Source organism: Perca fluviatilis, chromosome 13 (assembly GCF_010015445.1).
Source record: "Perca fluviatilis chromosome 13, GENO_Pfluv_1.0, whole genome shotgun sequence".
In the NCBI taxonomy this organism is placed as follows: domain Eukaryota; kingdom Metazoa; phylum Chordata; class Actinopteri; order Perciformes; family Percidae; genus Perca; species Perca fluviatilis.
Genome location: NC_053124.1, coordinates 1,808,151 through 1,834,203, shown reverse-complemented (window position 1 = coordinate 1,834,203; position 26,053 = coordinate 1,808,151). Strand labels below are relative to the sequence as shown.

The 26,053-nt window shown below is 40.4% G+C and overlaps 1 protein-coding gene across 1 annotated transcript in view; it reads right to left on the bottom strand.

Annotated features, from left to right (window-relative positions):
- Positions 1–10,279: 10,279 nt before the first annotated feature.
- phf14 (PHD finger protein 14) overlaps positions 10,280–26,053 on the bottom strand; it is a 131,251-nt gene continuing 115,477 nt past the window's right edge. The window contains 1 exon segment of the mRNA XM_039819814.1: positions 10,280–12,375. Within this exon segment, the coding sequence (XP_039675748.1) occupies positions 12,295–12,375 (81 nt within the window). The 3' untranslated portion in view covers positions 10,280–12,294.

Genomic DNA, 26,053 nt, shown 5'->3' with positions numbered 1-26,053 from the left:
TGACTCAGCGGCGCACGCACGCACAAGCAGGACAGAGACGGAGCAGAAGAACGGCAGAGAGAAAGAGGAGCGCCGTGTGGCTATATTTTCAGGCCAAATATGAAGCAACGGCAAATATTTGTAAAAAGGCTGTAAGATACAGTGGTAAGACAACAAATGTATACAAGCATATCAAAATTCTGTCCTGGGTTTTAATTTATTAATAATAAATAAATAAATAATCACAAAACCACTTAAAGGTCATGATAATTCATTCAGATTTAGCAATTTGATGATGCATCCCCCTTAATTATTAAAAAGTATCGGTATCATATCGGTATTGGCAATACTGGCCCTGTATTTACTTGGTATCAGATCGATACAAAATTTTGCAGTATCGTACACTTGTACTAAGAGCTCATTCTTAGCTAATGAAAACACAACAATTCTTAGCTTTAGGTGATTATACACTAATGAAAACATAGTTATGAATATTATATTCCATTTCTATTCCATATATTTATTTATATATATATATATATATATATATATATATATACCTTCTGTGTTTGGCTGTGATTCATACATCTAAATGGAGTTATTTCAGGTAGGTCAGCAGTTCTTTATGGCAAGGTAAAGCTTCTTTGATTACAAGCTTAACACTGCCACAGCTTTAGCTCCGCCTCCATCATATCAGCACACTGACAGTTTGATATCTAGTTTTTATTAACCCTTAGCCCAACCGCACGGCCAGTCCCTCCAAACCAATATAGCAGTTTAACCCTACTGTACGTGATATGGTTGTTTGTTCATGAACAGCAATGTGTTTGGACAACATATGGCAGGAAAAGGCGACAGTGATGTGTGTGTCCTTGGAAGACCGAGAAGAATGGCAGGAGCTGGGCTCAGCAGCAGTGTCCTCTGAGGTGGATGTTTTATGAGACGGAGGGAAACTGTGTGGCTGACCCCCAACCGCGAGCCTCTGCCCTACCACACACACACACACACACACACACACTCAACTACACATTCATCAGTCTGATACACTGAGACTGCTGACGTGCTCTTCACGATTAAACATGTTTCATTGAAAATAAGAATGGGGCTGAACACATCATAATAACCACAGGTTATGTTTTTTCTCCATAAAATAGAACTACAAAAAGAAGAAAGCTTCACTTGCAGCAACAGATAATGTGAGCAGCATATATTTCTCCATCATCTTATCCACTCCTCTATAGGGTCTTTAACTGGTTGAGGTATTTTGGAGGTACTGTATATGAGCTGATCATTTTCAGAAGGGAGACGATTCTCGGTTAAGGCTCACTGGTGGGTGATGTCTGTATGAATTACACCTCCCATAAAGCTGTAATAGGAAGGACAATCAGCAGCTTGTATCTGTGCAGCCTTGCAGGGTATTTACCTTTTTATGTGGGTGTAAATTTGACATGTGCCAAGGACAAGCCTCTTTCCAGATGTCTTTCCTTTTTGTATTGACTCATAGGGCCACATAATAGTACAAACTCATAGCCAAGATAGAGCAAAACATTAACATCTGGGCCTGGTGGGGTCGTACACGATGGTCTAAATGCAAAATCTAAATATATATATATATATATATATCTATATCTATATATATATCGCTATATATATATATATATATATATATATATATATATATATAGGGAATCATAGTTATTAAACATGCAAAGGAAAGAATATTCTTTTACATATGCAGTGGCTACATAATTAAAGAATGTGCTTTCCTTTGAGCCATTAAATTTAACTACTAGCTGTACAGTATGTAAGGGAAAACCGACCGAGTAAATGTATTTTGAGTATAAAGCTGTCTGCCTAAGAGCTCTGATTGCTGCTTGTTGGATCTGTCATAACAGCTGCAGTTACATGCACGCAGGACCAGACTGAATTATGGGTTTTTGGTCTGATGAAAGAAAGAACAGAAGTGAGTGAACATTTATGAATCATAGCTTTAGTTTTTGAAACTTGGAAATGTGTGCATGCACTTTTGGTGCTATGAGTTTATTTCCATGTTTTTATGAGCCGTTTCTCCCAGAGAGGATCTGCCAATCAATCATTGACTGAAGCGATGAGCAGGCACACCTTTAATGAAGCATACATAATTCCTACATGTATAACACCTACCTGTATGAGATGCTGTGTGCTAGTAACGGCGTGTTAAACCTTTATGAACTACTGCTAAAAGAGTCTGCAATACACAGAAGCAATACAGACATTTAATTATATGGCAAAGATTCTATATCTAATAGGGAATAAAAACTGTTTTCATTTATTGTCCAGTTAGTGACTGAGCTAGCTAGCCAGCTAGCTTGGCCAGTGTTAACAGCAGTAGTTTTAACAAGCAATGTAAGGCTATGTCATCAAGCTTCCAGCAACTGCAATTTTGCAAGGATGCACAGATTAACTTCACTGTAGTTTGTGGTGCGACCAGGGATTTACACAAAACAAGGTCGAGATCATCTGGATGCATTTTTTCACTTACTGGTAACATCGAAATCCTCTCGACGGTTGTGCATTGAGAGAGCAGACCCTCCTGTTGAAGTTGTGTAAGACATTAATTTTGTAAGTCTATCAGTTTTCTTTTGAAATATTTATTATTTATACAGTATATATTATATAATATATAGTCTCGCATGGCTGCGGAGGAGGGTCTGGCGACAACCACACGGCATTCCTGGATGGGAGAGAAATGTGCTCTGGTTTATCGGCATTTCTTTAAACCAATCACAATCGTCTTGGGCGGGGCTAAGCTCCGGACAGAGCCACAGTGCCTCTGCTAAATAGTCTCTGGAAGAAACTTGTTTTGGTGGAATGTGAACGTTCAAAAGTAGTTTTAGTCGTGGGAGAGAAAACTCAGATTGGACAGATAGTCTAGCTAGCTGTCTGGATTTACCCTGCAGAGATCTGAGGAGCAGTTAACCATAGTCCTCACAAATCCACCAGAGGTTAGAACGCCAACACTAAGGAAGAGGAAGGGGACGGACATCTGGCCAAAATGAGGGACATCCGGCTGAATTTCTGGCAGCACCGGAGCAATCCCGGAAATGAAATGTTGTCGATATAGATGGTCAACAGGGAAAAGTTTATTCTTTATTTTTTAATGGTTTATATCTTTGCATGAACTTGAATCATTTAGGAATAAGCATTAAAAGTACATACGATTTGTCTCTGTCCTTGTGCACAAATGCACCATAAACTGTGTCTCTGTGGGTTGGTATTCATCACTAATCAATACCAATGCTTCGCTGATTAGTAGGACACTTGCTGACAATTGTGGCATTTAGTCGTCACTTTTTTATTTTAATATTTTCTCATCAATTTGAGGTCCCACTCAGAACTGCTCTATAGCAATTTTCAGTGTGTGCCAGCGGCTTACATCAAATAAAGACTGAGGTCCACACTTGATCTGATAATGTGTGTGAATGGAGGCAGAGAGGCTGCTGTCAGAAGCTCCTTTAAATAAATGTCTGGAAAGACAGTATGTGTTAGAGTACACAGCACAGATACATGACTGGGTTCTGTGTGGTTACACGGAGCACAATGATGTACGTGCACACTAGTACACACAGACAGCAGCCGGAGCAATAAAGCAGCAGAGTTTTTCATTAGAGTAAAGCTGGAAAAGGTCATCCAAACATCTTCTCCCCATGGAGGAAATGTTCTCTTTGGAATTATCCACAGCAATTAAAATGGAGAAGTGCAGAATAAGAACACTCTGAAATCTTCTGGTAAATGTCACCATGAAAGCAACTCTTCCTTTGCTGCTGATGTAACTTACAGGCGACATGCTTGGCTGGCACAGAGTTAGCTGGGGGGGGGACTGTGGACATCAAAACACACACCCATCTGATGTGTGTTAGCAGCTGCAACACTCTTCCTGGGTAAAAACATTTGACACAAATGTAATCTCCATTTTTGTTGCCAAGTACTCGTTGCGTTTTATTACTGTTTCCCTTTCTATGGTTTGTGCTCGACCAAACAGGATAAGTAAGGCAGTCCTTCCAGAAAAATGCTGATTTTTTTATGCGGCTCGTTTTCTTAAAAAATGCGATGGAATATGTGGGATATTTATGCAATTTTATGTGATGAAATTGCAGGAATTTTTAAAAATTTGCGGGAACTTTCAAAAACTGTAGTTTGATGAAAAAGAGAAAAAAATATGATTCCCCCCCCCCCAACACCCTGCTTTTCAATGATGTTCATGTCGCGTCACTTCATAACGTTCCCATGGCAACAGGGGAAAATGGCTGCTCTTGTGTGAAGTAAACGCAACATTTTTCAACTTTCTGCTAAGATATATGGGACTGTTTTTGCAATGAAAATGCGGGGGTTATGAAATCATGCAAGCACCGCATATTTTGCGCGGAAATCGGCAATTTATGAAGGCGAAAGTGCGCCGTATTTCACAAAATGCGGCCCCCGCATCAATATGCGGACTTTGGCTGATTAAGCATTGAATTATGCGATGACATAATCGCGTTTTTCTGGAGGGACTGGTAAGGTAGTTGCAGTTTTGGACAGTGATGTCAAGGGGTGGTGGTGGCCCAGTGGATACGACACATGCCTTTGGTGGGGGAGACCTGGGTTTGATTCCCACTGCGATACATCAACCAATGTGTCACTGAGCAAGGCACTTAACCCCTAGTTGCTCCAGAGGCGTGCGACCTCTGACATATAGCAATTGTAAGTCGCTTTGGATAAAAGCGTCAGCTAAATGACATGTAATGTCAGTTGATGTGATTGTCCATCACTTTGGTCTAGAGCATAGTCTCGCATCGCCAGACCTTCGTCCACAGAGGAGGGTCTGACTGCAGTCTGTGTAGTCCACACAGCATTCCTGGATGGGAGAAAAACGTGCTCTGGTTTATTGGCATTTCTTTAAACCAATCACAATCATCATGGGTGGTGCTAAGCTCCGCACGGTGCCTCTGCAAAATAGCCTCATGAAGGAACTTGTTTTGGTGGAACATGTGTACGTTCAAAAGTAGTTTTAGTCCTGCAACAGAAAACTCCGATTGGACAGATAGTCTAGCTAGCTGTCTGGATTTACCCATAATGCATGTCTTCTTCTTCTTAGTCAACGAAAAAAGTCATGATATAGTATATTGAAACAGGTCATAGTGTATTTTTTTTTTTTTTAGGAATCATGTACATCTCAACAACAAATCTGTTAGAGAATAAGACCTTGTTAAAGACAGAAGCTCCAAAGTTTAAATCTACACAAAGATGTGTTTTAATCACATCTAAATTTTTCACTTCCTGCTGTATTATTTAACACCCTGATGTAGCTCTTTGGTGGTGGTGGTGGTGGTGTGGGGGGATGTAACACGGATGTGAGGACAGAACAAAGCGAGCAGAGTTTCCTCTGTAAGCACCGCTCCTGCTCTGCGTATTATTCTCATCATCGGGAGCTGTTTAGTATGCTGTGGGTGTAAATGGGAGATTGGCGGGGCACTGGGTGGCAGAGCGGGCCACTCTGTCATTAATGTGCCCATCGCTGTTATCATACGCCTAATGACATCGCTCTCAGATGGCATGCTGGGAGCCTGACTGCGGGGAGCCCGGCTGAAACGTCTGCAGGCGCCAACGCCTCCTGTCATCAATTTCAACATGTCGCTTCACCAAAATCTGAGACCTCCCGATAATGTCTTTCACGGTTCAGTAGTCTTACAGGGCTTCCCTCCTGCCTGGCCTTGAAATGGGCAAATTAATAGTTCCTTTGAAACAAATTGGAATTACACCCCTCGATGCCTTAATGTCAGAATGCGAGAGCGCTGACGTCCCGGGTCTGACTGCTGATGGAATATAAAGATCTGAGGAACACACTGGAGGGGAGGACAGTGTGAGGGGGGTGTAAAGATATGCAGGAACCCCCCCCCCCTCACTCACACACACACACACACACACATTCCCCCCTCCCTGCTCAGCATGGACCTGTACAGTACTACTGTGTGATCTGTGTGAATGGAAGGTTGGAACTAGTGTTTAATTCTCAGCATTAAGAGGGAAACCCTTCGGCCCTGTAAACACTCTGAGACTGAACAGTCTCATGGGACATAATCCAGTAATGCCTGACTTTGTATCATTTATTACAGAGCTGTTTCCATAGAAACAAACTGTTTTAAATGACACCATTGCCTCTAAATCTTTAGTTTTATCTTCCTTTGTCTGTACCATGTTTACATAGTGTACTTTTGGACAGACATTTGTTGAGTACGGAAGAGGATTAGGGCCACATGTAAAAAAATATATATTTGAGTTCTGACTTTAATCTCACAATTCTGAGCTTAAACTCAGAATACTAACTTTATGCCATAATCATACTACACAATTGTTTCGTCTTTCATGACAGTCACTATGTCACACATAGTGCCATAAATGCCTTGTCATACAACATATATACATCAAAACGTACTGTAGGTATGCTTGTCTACTTTCAGACAATGTGCTCATTTAAGCAATAGGATTTATACATTTTGCTCGGTGAGCTTCCAAATGACCACAGCTCCAAATCTTCCTCCATTCGCTGCCCATGTTAAACATCCTTGACATTTACACGAAAAGGCACAGCAAACCACTTTTTAGAATCGCTAATATGCCCACATTTTTGAATTTTTCCACATACATTTCTTTCACAGTGTCGCTCTGTGTCCCTTAATGGCAGCAGACTGACCCAGGTGACAGAGATCAAAGAGACCTCCTCTGTCTTTACAAACATGGCCACTGATTAGTTAGCATGACGCAGCATTTTCACCAGACAGTCAAATTGCAACTACAGACAGTAATATGAAGTTATATAGTAATATGAAGATTAACACAACATTATGGTTAATTTACACACACACACACACACACACACACACACACACACACACACACACACACACACACACACACACACACACACACACACACAGTTGTTCATTGGTCATTTGCCCCTGGCTGGCCTAGTGGTAGAGGTTCTGTCCTTGATGAAGGGGCCGCAGGTTCGATTCTGACCTGCGGCTCCCATGCAAACGTGTTGTTTTCATTCATTATTGTGCACAGGTGTGTCCTAATTGACTTAAAAGAAACTCAGGCACTCGATGTCTGCATCAGAGCGTATCACACAGCGTAGCACAAACGCTGTCTGACGCAAAGCACGAATGTTGCTGAACCAACAGTAGATGTATTCCACCAAAATACCACAACAAAACTGAAACCGCAAGCCCCAGTTAAACCACCACTGCAAACCCTTACGGTTTACACAGCCTCAGCTTTTTTAATACAGCCAGGACTTGTCAAAAACCGTAGCTCACACTGCGAGCTTTTCCACCTTTAGCTTTAGCATTTGCTTTTCAAAAAAAAACTAATTATTCCACATCTCTTTTACATTAGTGGTGTTATTCAACTTGTCAATGAAACAGATTTATGCTATTAATTCAGTTTAGCTTTAGCAATTTAGCTTTTCAGCATTCACATGCATTTTCTAGTTATATATGTGTTCGTCTGCTTGACAATCCCATTTTACAGCAATAAAAATGAAAGTGAGATGAACACACAGAGACATTTATCATTTTAGATAAAACAGATGTTGACAAAGTTTCCTTTTTGGGACATCATTTGAAATTGGCAAAAAATTTGAAGTGGAAAAAAGGTAATAAATTGCAATATTCTGCAGAATATTGTTATGTTTAAAATCGCAATAATATCGTATCGTGACATAAGTATCGTGATATATCGTATCTTTTGCCGTGTGCAAATGTTCCACCAAAAACAAGTTCCTTCGCGAGACTATTTTGCAGAGTCACCGTCGCTCCGTCCGGAACTTAGCGCCGCCCAAGCCGATTGTGATTGGTTTAAAGAAATGCAAACATCCCGAGTGTTTTTTTCTCCTATCCTATCACACATACAGTGCCTTGCGAAAGTATTCGGCCCCCTTGAACTTTTCGACCTTTTGCCACATTTCAGGCCTCAAACATAAAGATATAAAACTGTAATTTTTTGTGAAGAATCAACAACAAGTGGGACACAATCATGAAGTGGAACGAAATTTATTGGATATTTCAAACCTTTTAAACAAATAAAAAACTGAAATATTGGGCGTGCAAAATTATTCAGCCCCCTTAAGTTAATACTTTGTAGCGCCACCTTTTGCTGCGATTACAGCTGTAAGCGTTAAGGGGTATGTCTCTATCAGTTTTGCACATCGAGAGACTGACATTTTTGCCCATTCCTCCTTGCAAAACAGCTCGAGCTCAGTGAGGTTGGATGGAGAGCGTTTGTGAACAGCAGTTTTCAGTTCTTTCCACAGATTCTCGATTGGATTCAGGTCTGGACTTTGACTTGGCCATTCTAACACCTGGATATGTTTATTTGTGAACCATTCCATTGTAGATTTTGCTTTATGTTTTGGATCATTGTCTTGTTGGAAGACAAATCTCCGTCCCAGTCTCAGGTCTTTTGCAGACTCCATCAGGTTTTCTTCCAGAATGGTCCTGTATTTGGCTCCATCCATCTTCCCATCAATTTTAACCATCTTCCCTGTCCCTGCTGAAGAAAAGCAGGCCCAAACCATGATGCTGCCACCACCATGTTTGACAGTGGGGATGGTGTGTTCAGGGTGATGAGCTGTGTTGCTTTTACGCAACAAACATAACGCGTTTTGCATTGTTGCCAAAAAGTTTGATTTTGGTTTCATCTGACCAGAGCACCTTCTTCCACATGTTTGGTGTGTCTCCCAGGTGGCTTTTGGCAAACTTTAAACAACACTTTTTATGGATATCTTTAAGAAATGGCTTTCTTCTTGCCACTCTTCCATAAAGGCCAGATTTGTGCAGTATACGACTGATTGTTGTCCTATGGACAGAGTCTCCCTCCTCAGCTGTAGATCTCTGCAGTTCATCCAGAGTGATCATGGGCCTCTTGGCTGCATCTCTGATCAGTCTTCTCCTTGTATGAGCTGAAAGTTTAGAGGGACGGCCGGGTCTTCGTAGATTTGTAGTGGTCTGATACTCCTTCCATTTCAATATTATCGTTTGCACAGTGCTCCTTGGGATGTTTAAAGCTTGGGAAATCTTTTTGTATCCAAATCCGGCTTTAAACTTCTCCACAACAGTATCTCGGACCTGCCTGGTGTGTTCCTTGTTCTTCATGATGCTCTCTGCGCTTTACACGGACCTCTGAGACTATCACAGAGCAGGTGCATTTAACGGGAGACTTGATTACACACAGCTGGATTCTATTTATCATCATTAGTCATTTAGGTCAACATTGGTATCGTCAGAGATCCTCACTGAACTTCTGGAGAGAGTTTGCTGCACTGAAAGTAAAGGGGCTGAATAATTTTGCACGCCCACTTTTTCAGTTTTTTATTTGTTAAAAAAGTTTGAAATAGCCAATGAATTTCGTTCCACTTCATAATTGGGACCCACTTGTTGTTGATTCTTCACAAAAAATTACAGTTTTATATCTTTATGTTTGAGGCCTGAAATGTGGCAAAAGGTCGAAACGTTCAAGGGGGCCGAATACTTTCGCAAGGCACTGTATCTGTGTGGTGTAGCCAGACATTACTCCACAGCGCTGTGGAGATCGGTCTGGCAATGCGAGACTTTATCACTCCACTCAGTCAGACACTAGTCTGGCCCACCAGATGTACAGTGCTGGGATAAAGCCTTCTGCTATCTATTTCGCAAAGACAGCGTCGCCGCCCGGCATGGTTGCGATCGGTTTAAAGAAATACAAACACTCCTGAGAGTTTTTTTTTCCACTATACCAGAATAGATAATAGATATGGCTTCAGGATACTCTCAAATTATAACTCGTTTCCATTGGGATGCTCAAGATGATGCTTGAAAATGTGTTACACATAGGGGCTGCTCTTGTTTTTAATAGCCCTCTTATTCGCCTACATCAGTGATTCTCATTCGTTTTTATTGTTTTCATGTACTATAATTTTGTGATTGTTCCTTCATTATTTATTTTTTGACATATTGTGATTTGGGTATGATCAGATAAATTTTTTGATCATATTATTTATTGTACTGTAATTTTGGAGATTGTTTTTGTTTCTTTTTATTTGTGCTGTAATCTGGGCATCATTGGAAAAAAGAGTTTGCTCTCAATGGCCCTCTCTGAATAAATAAAGGTTATAATAATAAGCAATGCAGCCAGAGATGTGGCTATGCAAGACTAGTCAGACACGAAATAGGCCAAGAACCACCTTGATGGATACAGCTCAAACATTTAATGTGCAATGAGTATCAGTTATAGAGAAGCAAAAAACTTTTGCAGTTCAAATTTATTGGCACTTTAAGGGATAATTCCAGATTTACTGTGAGAGTGTGACAGTGTTTTGGCCCGACAGTAGTCTCTGGTCAAATCTACTGATTTGTTAGTTCTCTGATAACAGTCATACGCTATATGTAATCATCACTTCAAATCAACCTTACATTTCTCCTAATCTGGAGTAAAATAAGTATCAAGTTACATGTGGTGGCTAATTTGAGAGAGTGAGGGCCGTCCACACCAAGAACAATAACTAGAACGATAACTATGAAAATATAGTTTTTTAAATCGTTCTCACCCCAGTGGATGACCGAGTCCACACCACGACAGGGGAGAACGATATCGTTGGGATCACTTTCGGAGCAATTTAATGAACGATAGAAACGCTGACAGCCAATCAGAATCCATCTGAATTTAGAACATGGCGCGGCGGAGAGAGACACGGTGGAGAGATTTGTTTTCACACGGTGCACTAGTGGCGGGACTTTTCCAGTCGCTACGGGGCTAAGATCCTCCAGCTCGGTGTCTTTTAAACATCAGTAGCCTTCTTTGAAACTATTTCTCATGTCACAGAAACCGCTGATAATTCAGATTCACTGTGAGTGAATCTTCTGTTTTGGGTGTTGTTATCATACAGTCGGTGTTTTTGTTCCGGTGCTCTGCACATACAGATCTGACACCCGCCCGCTCGATGTGGCGCTGTGTTGCCCGGAAAAGGCAGCGGGTTCTGCGCCCCAGGGACTGCCGGTAGACTTATTTGGTTCCTAAAATGTAGGCTACCTGAATCCACGAATATAGGCTATAGGATATTACCACAGACATTCCTGTAGTCATACGTCGCAACGTCTGCTGTATATTATGTATTATTATCAGCAGGAGCGTGCAGTGCGAGCTTGGCGTCCCTGTTTGCAGAACGTTATCGTTTTTTTTAGCATTGTGGACGCTCACATTGTTATAGTTATGGTTATAGTTATGGTTGTTGGTGTGGACGGGCTGGCTGTGAACATTTTCAGTTGCTAAACTTTGCGGACAAGTGAGTGATGACTCCCAGGGAGCTCTGGAGACTACTAGCAGGCCAGAGAACCAGAGCAAAAGAAGAACCCAAAATGAACAAGGTATGTAAATACAATCTCTGAGTAGACACTTGTCCTAAACATGGGAGATTTTAATACAAATCTAATAACAAAATAGATTGGTATGTAGCACTTAAAGATACTGCATGATTACAAAAAGTTCATTTTCAACACAAAAACCAAGCTTAATACTTCACATACTGTAAGTGTAAATACGTGAGAAAATAAGTAGATATTTCAAATGGGGGAAGTAAGAAGATATGTATGAAATATAAAAAATAAAATCCTCCAGGCAAATGTCGAGTGAAATGCGTTCGAAGACGGTGGAAAGCACTTTGCCGGTGAAGTCAGCGCGGTGTGAGCGTGCTCGGCGGGGGGAAGAAGAAGTGTTCTGTGGACTCGGAGAGAAAAGAACCCCCCACACACACACACACACACACACACACACACACACACACTCTGCTAGCTTCATCTTGTAAACAGGACGCTGAGGATACTCTGTGTGGAAACACTGTCTAGTGATCATTAGTGTATGAAAATAGATTGCATGGAACGTGTCATAAATCCATCAGGTGGCTGGGCGGTAACGGTCTCTGCTGTAGAAGCAGCACTGTGCTGTGTGTGCGCCCGTGTGGCTGGATGCTGTGATGCGCTGCTTCATGAAGTTGTCTGAAATCAGAGAGATGTGTGTCCGTCTGTCCAGCCTCGTTCATAAAAAGTACAAACTCTACCCCTTGAATCTAAAGATATCACCATTTAAATAGTGTTCTTTTTCTCTAAAACACACCTCTGGTTGCTGAACTATCCGGAGTGGAAGCTATCCGCTGAAACTTTGGGAGGCTAGTAGAAAGTAAGGTGTGCTGTAGTCTGAACAGAAATGCAAAGACTGGAGGTGAAGCCGCGGAGCAGCGGTGGGTCTGTGTCCTCTCGCTCGGCTTCAGTTTGGAATCTCCTGCTCTGCCGTTTCCTCTTTAACAGAGTCATCTTCCTCCGGCTGCTCCTCTTCTTCGTCCTCCTCCTGGAAACACAGGACACATCATACAGTCACCTCACAGAAGGCTGCTTTACACATTCAATTCAATTGTATTTATAGTATCAAATCATAACGAGTTATCTTTACAGATAGAGTAGGTCTAGACCACACTCTATAATTTATAAAGACCCAATAATTCCAGTAATTCCCAAGAGCAAGCATTTAGTGGCGAGGAAAAACTCCCTTTTAGGAAGAAACCTGGGACAGACCCAGGCTCTTAGTAGGCGGTGTCTGACGGTGCCGGTTGGGGGTGTGATGAACAGTGGCGATAATAGTCACAATAAAGATAATGGAACTATGACTAGAAATGTCACTGTTAGCAATGGACAGGAATAAGAAAAACTAAACAGACCCTTGTTCTCTGTGAAGGTGTTATAACAACCTAAACTTATCCTGCTGTCTGACTTATGTCTGTACTACAGACTGCAGGAATACACAGATGTACCAGCACACTATCCCCAAGTATTACATTCATATTTGACAATTCCCCAACTCCAAATTTACATCCAGTAACTCTTAGTGCCAATGTCAGAAGTAGTTTGTCGTTTATGTAGTAATGTAGAAGTGCCTCACAAACCTGCAATAAATGTTTGCCTTTTCATTAACCATATAGTCTGGCTTGTCAGAAGAACAGTACTGGGATGAAGCCTGACATCCGATGTCATGCTGTATGTCATACTGTATTGCCGCAATTGTGATTGGTTTAAAGAAATACAAACAAATATGAATGTTAAAGGCCACTTATTATGCTGTCCCGTATTTTCTGTCATATCTATAATTTGAAAATATCGGATGGTCATATTATACAGCAGACTGGGCTTTTTTCTGGAAGGGGGCTTAAAGAGACAGACGCTCCACTGTACTGTAGCACAGACACAGATCATGGGAAACGTGGTGTCAAAGTGTAAAGGCTGTGAGTGACAGGTTTTTATTCAATAAATATACAATACATTTTTATGTATAGATGTTTAATGTACTGTACATATTTAATCAGTGTCCCTTAAAAACCTGGATACTGTTGTTCATGTGTCTAAGTGACTGATGGGAACAACAATCTTTGACATTGGTCCAGTATTGAGCGAGAACGCTGCAGTCGGCAGCGGAGAAACAAGCTACAATGAAAGTTATTAGGCAATTGCACAACGCCAATTTATGTCCACAAATATGCTTGTTTTGCCACTGACATGCTCAAAATATTAAGATTAAGTGTCAGATTAAGTGTCTGACAACGTTAGACAGGATTTCTAAGGATGTCAACATTTTTATTAAGAGTTAGATCCTTTTTTCAAACATAAAAACATCCGCGAAATTGCAAAATAAAACGATGAAAAGCCTTTCCAATTTTCCAACAATCACCACTCTGGTTTAGTTAACATAAACACATAATTTACCAATTTGCAGGTGAAAATATGCTGGGGCTATACACGTTAAAAGTATTGTTTATTTAAATGGAGTCTGGGGGGTTTAGCGATCTGTGAGCTGTTTCTGGTTAAACAAAGAGGATTTTACCCTTTTAAAAAAAGGTCTATCTCTGTGGGGATCCTTTCCATACTGTTATCAGACACTTATAGCAATCTGAGCCTGTCAGTGGCAAAAACAGCACTTTTAGTGGACAAAATTGACTATGCACATTAGCCCTGTAGGCTTACATTGCAGCCTGGTTCGCAGCTACCGGTCGCAGAGTTCTCGCTCAATACTGGACCACTTTCAAAGACTGTTGTTCCCATCAGCCACTTACACAAAAAAACGTAGGACAATACGGTCCAGGTTGAAAAAACCTGAAGCTACCCTATAAATTCCATCAAAATCAGGATGATGGTGTTGGATCCACTACAATGATTGATGAATAATGAACTAAAACTGCTGTATTGCCCACCTTAAACTGTGTCTCTCTGATGTCAAACCCAGTGTTTTCATCATTATTCTGTTCTATGGTATGTCCTGGAAACAGTTACAGAAAGAATAGAAGATTATCTTTTATAAAAAATAAATTATGAAACAGCTCCTAAATGTAAACGCCAGTTTTACAGCCAACAAAAAAGAAAGTGACACGGAGAGAGCAGGAGTCATGGTGGGCCAACCGAGGAGCCAGCTGATTTAGTAAAACAGACAAAGTGAAAGTGACAGTGGTGAGAGCTGCAGCGGTGATTAAACGACTCTGACAGATACAATTATCCCCCCCTCCAGAGGTTAATAAACACATCTACACATCAGAATGTGTGATCGCCGGGTTAGGACCTGCAGCCCACAACGCCTCATGAATCCCCATTCCTCCAGCTAGCTGTTCCGTTCTAATTCTCTGTCAGTCACGCATGCTTTCACTCCCATATGGACTCTTTGTGTGTACTCACATAAATGTACGGAGATTATTTCTTAAATATTGTAGCGTGTCCCAGCTGTGTGCTCGCTAATTAAAAAAAATACATCTTTTAACAATAGATTGTAGGGGGAATTTTACTGGCAGACTAATTCAACATTAGACCCTGAGGCGAAAAAAAAAGGACATGCAATAGCTATTACTACTTATTATACTTTTAAAAAACAAAGACTTCGGTCTAAAGATTCTCTAGGCTGTAGTTATATCTGGAAAATTATCTTTGCAACATTATAACAATAGCTCCATGGCTCTGTGAGGCTGTACTCAGCCACAGTGGCTAAATGTTAACAAAAGCATGCTAACATGTTCACCATGACAAAGCTAACATGATGTTTAGCAGGTATGTTGTTGACTATGTTCACCAGCTTAGTTTTAGCGGGCTAGCATGCTAACATTTGCCGTCCAAAAGTATTGGACAAACTAAACTTTTGACCTATGTGATGCCACTGGATAAAAAGTGATTACTCTAAAAAAGTTTGATCCCTGGCTCCTCCTGTCCGCATGTCGAAGTGTCCTTGAGTGAGACGCTGAAGCCCAATATATATATTATATGGATATATAATAAGACCTGGGTACGGAGTTCGAGGCGGAGCCCCGGTCATTCCTATGAGAGTTGATCAGTGGCGCATAAAGCCATCATGGAGCCAAAAATTACCCTGATGATCAGCACTGTGCGGCCCACATTGCGGCTATTTCCGGTTTAGCCCTCCACTAACGTTTTCACACCTACATTTTGTTTTCTTTGGTCCAAATCAGTTGATGAGTTTGTAAACTTTGAGTGATTTCCTGTTGATTAGGTTTCGTTTCAGACCTGGCAAAATCCAAACGTACCAAAATGCCATTACAAACCACGCAAGAACGTTCACTCCTCTTATTGGTCGGATGTGTCTGGGGGCGGGAGCAAGAAAGTAAATAGCCTACAGGAAGAAGCTCCTGTGTTCTGGACCGGTGAATATTTCTATTTCTACTGAAAGCCCCCTTTAATGATTTAATCAGGTGGCTCTTCTAGACTTTCCTAATGTTATCAGACCAAATGGATTAAATGAATCCACTGATTTACAGACGTGTCTTTCACCATGTAAGTCTACGGGAAGAAGTCTTTTTGGGCCAGAGGAGATCACGTGACGGGCCGGGAGTTGCAATTCCACCATTTGGCTGATATGTTCAATTTGCTTCAAAACCTGGCGCGCTTCCTGGGGGGCCTGGTTGCTCCCCGGGTGCTTTCCAGTACCTACTGCTCCTAATGCTCAGGATGGTTTAAATGCAGAAGTCAAATATCACTACGTTGTGCTGTGTACAATTGCATGTGACAATAAACAATACAGATTAAAGGTATATGTTTAACCTTCAACTTTACAATATTTTCATTCTTAAAATGGTAAAAGATATTTCACTCTGGCCAGCAGGGGGGGTTGCAGCCCCCACATCCTACTAGTGAAATAATGATTCCAACAAATATCTCACTTTAGTACAAATACATGTGGGAGCCTATCATGTAAACCGCCGTTTAATAATGCAGATTAAAATTTAAAGTGTCACATAAGATGAAGATGAGCTGACTTTCCTGGATCTTAGTGTAAATAAATCAGAGTGTAGGATGTGCGGAGCTATTTGCTGCAGCGTGTACAGTAAATTAAGGTTAGGGTTAATGCTAAGGAAGGCTCATATATTATCTCTTTACTAACAGGAACCTTGTCCGTGCTCTGGAGCAGTCTTGATATGCAGTCTCCCCTGGAGAAAAATGTGCTACTTTTTCCTGAACTCTGGATACTTTCTGGTGCCGGTCCATAGGGCTGATATAAATCTAGCTGTGGGGTGACACCTCATGAACTCCGCCATCGTATACCCCCGTGCCATCCACCAAATCTCCCTGACAAGCCTGCCAATTTTCCAATTACCTGTGGCGCCATCCGTTATCGGAGGGCCAGTCAGCTCTTAAATGGGAAACAAGAGGGGAGGAGGGGCCAGCGCATGCTAACTATCTCATAAAGCCATAGCAGTGCCTCCCATGCCTCCTCCACTGATTTAGTGGGTGTCCCTGGGAGCATTGTGACACCAGTCCTCCTGGCCTCTCAGGGCCTTCACAGGATTTCTCATGTGTTCTTTATCCTTCCTACTCCAACCATTCAGCCACCTATCACACCTGTCTCTGCCCGAGGGAATCAGACGGGTGTCAGCGCTCCACAGGTTCACTGATGCTGGTATTATCCTGCTGTCTGTCTGCCTGCAGAGCCCCCTCCTCCTTCGGTCTGAGTAGGAGGGCAGCAGCGGGGAGAGACACGGCCCAATCTTCATCTGTTTTCATGTTTCTTTGAATCTCAGCGAAATGCTGTGCTGGAAGTGATACTACAGTTGAAGATTGCCTTCCGTATGGGCCCACTCCTCATTTATCTGCCCTTATAGTGAGGCTTATGGAGTGAGTCTACAGAAATTGCCTCTGCAGCGTGCAATTTAAAGTGTCAGAGAGAGTAGACGAGCTGTTAGTCATATTTGAAATGCACATGTCACCTGGGGAGTGTCTTAAGAGATGTGTAACTCCTGTTAGAGATACTGTCTAAAACCGATTGCATGTGTCATAGCATTATTAATCTGTACTGAAATATACAGTATATGCTGCAATTAAAAGATGATGAAAACCTTTTGAGAATGGGAGCAGTATTTAAATCTGCATTCACATCCTGGCCACTTTGGGGCATCAGAACAAGCTGTAAACACAATCTATTAATGAAATATTATTTTATGGCTTTAATATGTAATCAATATATTGTGTTTACAGCTTATTCTGCCTCATAAATGTGGGCATTTTATTAGCAAACAATTACCTATTTGCACATCCAGCAGACACAGAAGAACATTAGTTCTTAATAATATAACTTTAAAGTTGTGCTGGTGTACAATTTTCACTCTTCTTCATGCTGTTTTGGTCTCCCTCAGCTCTTGACAAAAACATGTGGCTCTTTAGCAGCTAGATGATCTAGTATTGCTAGCTCTGTCTGTCTGCTGTTAGGCAGGTAGTGTACAGTGGGTTTCTTATGTTGTCTTCACACCAGGCGCGTGATTTTGCTTTGTGCCGAATTACTCGCGCAACTTAGATTGCTCAAGTTACATTCTTAACTTGAGCAAGCGAAGTTCTTATGTTGTTGATGACCGCCGCAAATTTGCTTCTATTTGCATTCATTTAGTATGTAATCAGGTCGCGCAATTTGCCCGAAACACAGTTGGTGTGAACACACTATTAGAGATTTGTAGCCAAAAACAGCTGCTTGTTTAGGGTGGAAACAAAGTTGAGACCTGTGAGACTGGACACAGTAGATTTTGCATGCTAAAAAACTAAACAATTCATTTTAAAAAGATGCTAAAACGCCCTGTAATGCTGAGGGGAACTGCATAGTTGGTAGCTGGTTTAAGCGCCTCTTTACACATAGGGATTTCAAAAAGAAATTAGATATGAGGGAAATATAAAGTTAAGATTTTCTACAGAAAAACATGTATGTATGTATAGATGTATTTTGTTTGCATTTATAGATGTGATTCTGATTTTTCATATTACTGCAAGTTATTTTTTTCTCCAAAGGTAATATGGAGAGAGCCTACAGTGAAATATGTTAAATCAATGTGCAATGATGAAACATCACTTTATCACTAGTATTTAACTGAACTGGTGCTATTTATTCATATCTGTATGCATTTATTTCTGTTTTTTCTGTATTTAAACATACATTTTTGGACATTTTCTTTTCACTTACTTGATGTATCTACACATTGGTTCGAGCAGCTTTCACTAACTGAAATGTTCTTTCATGACTCATTTGCTTTTGAATTGATAATATGGATAATACTGATAAAGAGTATGGAAAAAGAGAAACTGTGAGCAATTAGGTGTTGAATGTGTTCCAGGCTTCTTCCTTCTGATGTGTAGGCGTCTTTTGAATATGTATGTGTTGAATATGTAATCAAACTGCATCATATCCTTCACATCAATGGTGGGTGAGTATCCAGGATCCTGTTTTTAGATATTTACATGAAGCCATAATTATAACTCTGAACCTAATATTATCTGTGTCTGTGTTTTGAAGATGTGCGTGTCTTGTATTTAAATGTGTAAAGCCAGAGAAAGAGGACAGAGGGGACATGAAGCAGCCATGTTCTGCCTCCTCCTGTTCTCTCACTGTGGTCTACAGAGGTTGAGGCATGGAGCTGTGTTTTGCATCAGTGGCCACTGCGAGAGACGTTTGCTTTGTGGAGAGTGAAGAGGCAGGCCCCCCCTCCCCTCCGACGGGGCCTGCAGGAGCTGATGGGCTCTGGCATTGTGGGATATCTCCATCAATTCCCACTGGGGAAAAACGGGGGAGAAGAGAAGAGGGTGGGTTTGTTTTCACTGCAAGTTTTCCATAGGCTGGGAGGGCCTCTGGCACTAACATATTATACATATATGATAATGAAATGCCACATTTTTCATTTGAGTGGAAGTGGCATTTTAAAGGGCAGGAGCAGAGCGTAATGTAATGCAGAGACAGTAGGACAGCTCAGACTCAGCCCGGGGTAACAAAGAAGCTTGCACCCGTAATTGCACCCTGCCCCCCCCCTCCCACACACACACACACACACTCTCTAGGGCTGCATGATATATGGAAAATATCTAATTGCAATTATTTTGACTGATATTGCGATAGTGACATGATTCACGATATTGGAGGGAATGATCATTTCTGTATCATTTTTGTATACATTACATACATACATTCATTGAAAAGTGTTAAAATTCAAAAATTCAAAATGATTATAGTGTGATTTTTCCAAGGATCTGTACCAAACAAAGATAGGATAAGTCTGTAGGATAGGATTTGTAGGCCGGGACGTCTCTGCTGCGCTACAATACTTCATTCAGAATGGTTCAACACATATTTTGCCTTTAACAAATTTTGCTCCCACCCTGCGATTTTGGATATTGCACTAGTCCATATTGCGATTTGGATAAAATTTTGATTAATTGTGCAGACACACACACGCACGCCTGCACAAATGCAATCGACCTCATAAACTGGGATTACATTTAGGAATCATAATGTACAACACAGCATGTACTTTAATAAGCTTTGCCTTTCTTTATCAAGCTTATGCAGTCCTCAAAAGAATTAGCAGTTAATTAGTGTGATTGATTTTTATATCATGTTTTCTGCTTTCACTGTATTTATTTATGAGTATGTCTTTCACTGCACAATGTCAGTATGCAGAAGAGGCTCTGCATATAGGCTCCCTCACAGTTAGATAAGTGATCAGCTGCACAGATAACAGCACAGCTATGCACGTCTTTGTGCAACGCTACAAACATTATAGGAGGGGAAAGCACAGCTTTCATGTAGGGTCACACCAGTTTAAAATAATCAAATCAGGTGGGAATTTAAACTCCGTCATGGTGCACAATTTGAGTTGAACCCTAGTTTAATGACTTGTATGTAATTTTGTAAGAGATTAAGACTGACTTAATTGAAGAAGGCTTACATAAATGATCATCTGCAAAACAATAACCCCTGCAACAAAGACTGATGAACGCTCAAGCAATGACATCTGAACTAACTAACAGGGCAGAGCGTTAAAGCTCATTCTTGGCCTTGGAAAAAGTAAAATAATCCTGACTCAAGGTCCACTTACTAGTGTTTCAGGGCTTTCAACCATATATCATGGTCTTCCTCAGTGTGCTCAATTTTCACGAAGACAACTCCATGTCAAAATATATTTCGTTGTCGTGGCCGGGTTAGCCCAGCTGGTACAGCGGGTGCACATATATAGAGGTGTATGCCTCGACGCAGAAGGTCCAGGGTTCGAGTCTGACCTAGAGGATTTCCTGCATGTCTTCCCCCCCTCTCTCCCCTTTCATATCTAGCTGTCCTTTCCATTATATTATTATCGCATCCCAAAAAAATCGTAAAAAACAAACAAAACATATATATATATATATATATATATATATATATATATATATATATATATTATATATAGTTGTCTACAGGAATATGTAAAACCAAAATGTCAAACATTAAGCAAAAAAAACTAATGAATACTAAAATATATATAAATTAAGCAAATCATTCTAAAATTAATCTTATTAAAAATTAACTCAAGTTTTATTAGACTTTATTATTTTATTTCACTGTAGTTATTGATTTTAAAATGTCCCTTTTGATAGCATGTACAGTGTTTTGCCAATTTCACTGTCTCTCTGTTTTATCATTTGCATATATTTTGAGATATACCTGAATACATGATTTGTTTTTACAGTTTATGCAACGAAAATGAATATATGTCAACTAATGTATTTTTTCAATTCATTTTCTTATGATTATAAATTCCTCTACAAATGATGCGCAGTAACATGAGTGCTTTTAGAAATGATACACATTTTCTTCAGGAAAAGCTTCTGTAGTCTACATATATCATACGGTCTTATTTATTTATTTATTGGTGTTCTGTACCTAAGTCTACCAACCAGTTTAATCAGCTATAATGGTGCAGCAGCAAAGTGTAAAGTTTGCATATTACTATAGGGACTACACACACACAAACACACACACACACACAAAATATATAATGCAATCATTGTATTTACATTATATGATATCTCCTTTCATTGACATTATAATTTCATTATAACTAGAGACTAATGTTGTGTACTGTTATGCTGTAGAAGGTTGTATTGTACTGTAGGTATGTGGCTTCTTCCCAGCACAAATAATTTTAGTTGAGCATATTGTCCCTTTTTTCCTCAAAAAAAATTAACATATTAAAGCCATTTAATAAAGACCACCATTTGTTAGATAGAAGCACATTCAGGAGAGTGTGTGTGTGTGTGTGTGTGTGTGTGTGTGTGTGTGTGTGTGTGCAGCGACAGCTACTGTCAGTTTGAGTGCCTCTGTGTGTGCACAGGCGTCTTGTTGCCATTCAAGAGATGACACAATTGCAGAGGGTCATAAACAGCGGCTTCATTAGCCTGTTCAGGCAGTGCGTTACGCGCTACATTTAACCACCTCTGCCCCCAGCGCTTCTCCTGCACCCCTGCTCCTCAGCACCCACAAACCAGTCACCAGAGAGCACAATTAAATTTCATGACTGCGCATATTTGCAATTCCCATTTCATTTATTACAAAGGGCATTCTATAATGTCCCTTTTTCCCCCCTCCTCTCCAAGAAACGTATTTCCATTTTAGTGAGGCATGACTGATACCGAGGTGAAGTTACCAGGCGACGCCTCATTTAATCGGAGGTAAAATTCACAAGCAGGTTTTTCTTTTCTTCGCCTCGTCAGATAACTACAGATGCCTCCTGGAAGGGGATATACAGTCGAGAAAAGAAGAGCTGCTTTCGCTTTGTTTCCAATTTGAAGCACTTAAATTATTAAGCAATAAAGCAGAGAATCATAAATAGGTCACTTTGGGGAAAGTGGCTGCGTATCTCTGCTTTATTTCTGAATTAGACTGGGAACACACAACCTGTCAAAGACTAAATGCCAAAAATGTCTCTTAAAATAAAAACAAAAAGGATGAGACTTCAAACTAAGTGTTTCACATGTCCTGATCAGTGCTTCGCAGCATATTTGATTACCTCACACATTTTACTATATAAGTACACAAATGACAAGGCCTGGCACAACATTACAGAGGCAAAACAGTGTTTCCCTTGCGTGGAGCCATATGTGGCGTACCACCAAAGTTTTACCACAACCACTATAATAATCATTATGAAACATGAAATCCTTTCATTGGGGTTTCTCAATCTGCGCTCTTGTCCATACTTGTGAAACATAGAACCGTACTTTGATACTGACATTCATTTATTGGCATGTAAAAAACTTGAGCATACTGCAGACAATGAAAGAGTTTGCCAGTAGTAATACTTTTCTGCATTAGTTTTGTGGCTGGACAATATAGCCAAAACATAACATCTTAATTTTCTGCAAGCTTGGGGCTGAATCGAGATTTTAATTAATTTCTTTTTCCCGACCAACTAAAACATGATTGGAACATCACATATTTTGATTATAATTATATTACATTAATTTCCTATGTGCAGGATGGATGTAGCCAGCTATTATCTACATTACTTTTAAAGTAAAAATGAACTTTTTGTCCTGTGACTGTCACAATGTCATAATTTTACACATTGTGCAAAAACAAAAGATTTCGATTTCCCAGACATGCTTCAAATTTTTATTACATTATTTTGAAATGTTAACTTATAATCAAACATTGTTGTGTCTGCATTTTGGTTTTAGTGTACAGATCAAACAAATGAGATACTGTATTTGAATTGGTGAGCTTGATGTTGGAAGATGTGTTTTTGAACGTTGTGTAGAGGTAAACACTGTTCCCCCTGATCACAACTCTCAGATACCAGAATATGATCCCTCACTGGCATCCCACAAAGAAAAGGGTTCCAGCATGTAACTTCACCTAAAACCACAAATGTTCATTTTTACATTTCTGTTTGTGTATGGACTAATCCAAAGATTTAGAAGTGCTCTTTAGAGCCAGGCTAGCTGCTTCCCTTCAGTTTAAGCTAGGCTAACCGAATAAGCATATGTCCCAAAATGTTAAACTATTCCTTAAACGGTTATTCATTTGTAAATCCCCCTTCAGCCTCACATGGTGATATTTAATAAGAGACTTCTCAAAATGAGCTTGCATGACATTTGAGGAAGACTTCATTGTGTTGTTGGCTGTCATAGGGCCCTCGGCTGTTTCAGGGTCCTCAAATGAACTTACAGTTTGTGTTATCTCAACAAATTTAAATCACAAATTTAAAAAAGCACATAATGTAAACAAGCTTTTCCTAGATCGAAGCATCTGCATTCACATACTTAAAGGGACTTCTTGGGCTCAGTGATGGCGAAGGATACAACTAGTAGTTCAAATTCTTCCAAAGAAGACCTGGAGCAGACAGTGGTGAGATTGGGGTTTAGTATCGTTGACGATACCAGTAAGTAAGAGTGTACCTGATTTGAAATAATCATTCCGCATTTTATTTTATGAATACATTTTTATTAGACGCCACAGGCATGTAGTACAGCCATACTTTGGACTTTTTGATGTCATCTCTGCATGCTAAACTGCCAACTCCGTCAAATACAACACATTGGACTTCACCACACCGCCACTGTATGGGCTGTACCTGCTGCGGTAGTGGACACTTTAAATCGAAGAACACTTGCAGTGATTGGCTGTGGGCAAAACCACACATATAATAATTTTCTCCTAGATCTTAGTACAAAAAGGATTGATTGCATGTATCGTTTGACTGGATGAGTTTGGATACTACTGAGTACTGGGTTATTTCGGTATAAAGCACTGATACCCAACCCTAGGTGAGAAAATTCAAGCTGGTAGAAGAGGAATGGAGACTTCAGCAGGTTGTAGTCTATAAAGCCTTTGTTATGAACAAGAAGCTTTCAGCTGATCCCCAGTAGTGTGATTTATAGCACTGATCCTGCACACCAGCATTCTGTTAAATGCACGTCTGCGCAGTAAGAGTGTGGCTTAACACGTTTCTACGACCAAACCAGCACATTCTAACATATTGTAGACATTTTCTAAATCAATATGCAATGTATTTGTGAATAAGGGTTTGTAGCATGTACTCTACCTTGTAGTACAATGCTACATAGTAAATGCTACAAGGTATTCTTGGAATTTTGTACATGTGGTGATGTCTGATGATGTTTTTTTCCCAAAGCTCTCTGAACCATTATCGTGCCTTTTGGTAAAATAGCGAGATATGTTAATAACAAATACTTAGTCTCTCCTTCCTCTTTATTATTAACAAAGAGCAATTAACAATGTGAAAAACTCTCAGGCAACATTAGCAGGCTTTTATTTCCTCATTTTTAGCTGATTTAGCCGCTGACCGTCACTTAGATCTACGTCACCGTAGATAATTAACGTCAATTCCGTGAGAGAGTTAACGGCAGGCCGAGATGAAACTTCTGTTGTCTGGTTAATGTGCTCTCTGCAAGCCAATGTCTGTCCTCAGCCAAGGATCATTTGTATGGAAAAATGAATTGGCCTCACTGAAATTAATCCATTGAAAAAGCAGTAACATATAACATTATCTTTCTAGTCTCATGTCTATTAGTGCTAGTCCTACGCTCATTGGTCCATTTTATGTAAGCCCTTTACACAGGTAAAGGCCAAAAATAAATCCAAAATACTCCTTTACTCAAATGTGGCGGGTTCAAAAAAAGAAATGTGAAACTATTGTTTATTTTGTATATTTATTGGAAGATATAGCATGCTTTCTGCACACGCAGCAGTAGCCAAGGACTGGTGGGAATGTTATCTTAACAGAGGCTGAAAAGAAAAAAAAAAATCTGCTACACTATTTATGGTCATAAAATACTGAGGGGGTCCGAAAAGTGGCGTCATGTACGCTCTCTGCTTAGAGGCTTATTAGAATGAGCCAGGTCCAGAGAAATGAACTGCTAGGGCCTCTGGGGACCCCGACAGCAATCACACACTCCTGTTTACTCCACAAATTGGCCCCTGAGAGGGGCATGGGCGTCTGTAGCGCCTAGTTAAAGTGATTGAGGTGACTCCTAGCCATTGATTTTCTCTTCGTCTTCGCCGTCCCGCCTGGCCACCCTTGACCATGTCCCATGCTCCCTGCAGGCTAGTTTAGCTGGCCCAGCTTGCCTTTAAATCACATTAAACTGTGGTTAAACTTTGGCCATATCTAAAAGACAACCATCATTGATGAGGTTATCATGCTTTAAGCACTTCATACACTTAAGTAAAAGCCTCGACTGTTGGGCTTATTGATCGCGCAGACCTTAAGGCATTTCGATTCAACTTGAATACAGATAAGAGAATGTAGAGAGCAACAAATTCACATCACACTCGGGGATTTATCCTCGTTCCATAAATGCACCAATGATACTGATTAAACCAATCAGACTGCTAATGAAAAATGCCTCATTGAGAAAATAAAAACAGGCTAAAGGTTAGACTTTTCCACTTACTGTAGATATACACCCACTGGGTGAGGAGTTGGTAGAAATGCATTCCCACTGCCTCACTCTAAATACCATAACATCTGATGAGTAATGATGCCTATTTTTCTTTCAATTTTCTCCATATAGTAAAGGCAGCCAAGTGTGACACTTCATTAAGCCAATTAGGCTAACTTAATTACAGTCTTTCACAGGTCATGTGATGAAGCTTCTGATTGATGGCACAGTGTGTAAAGGTAATCTTCCTCTGAATTGGGAATGACATCAAAATGAACATGAGCTGCTAC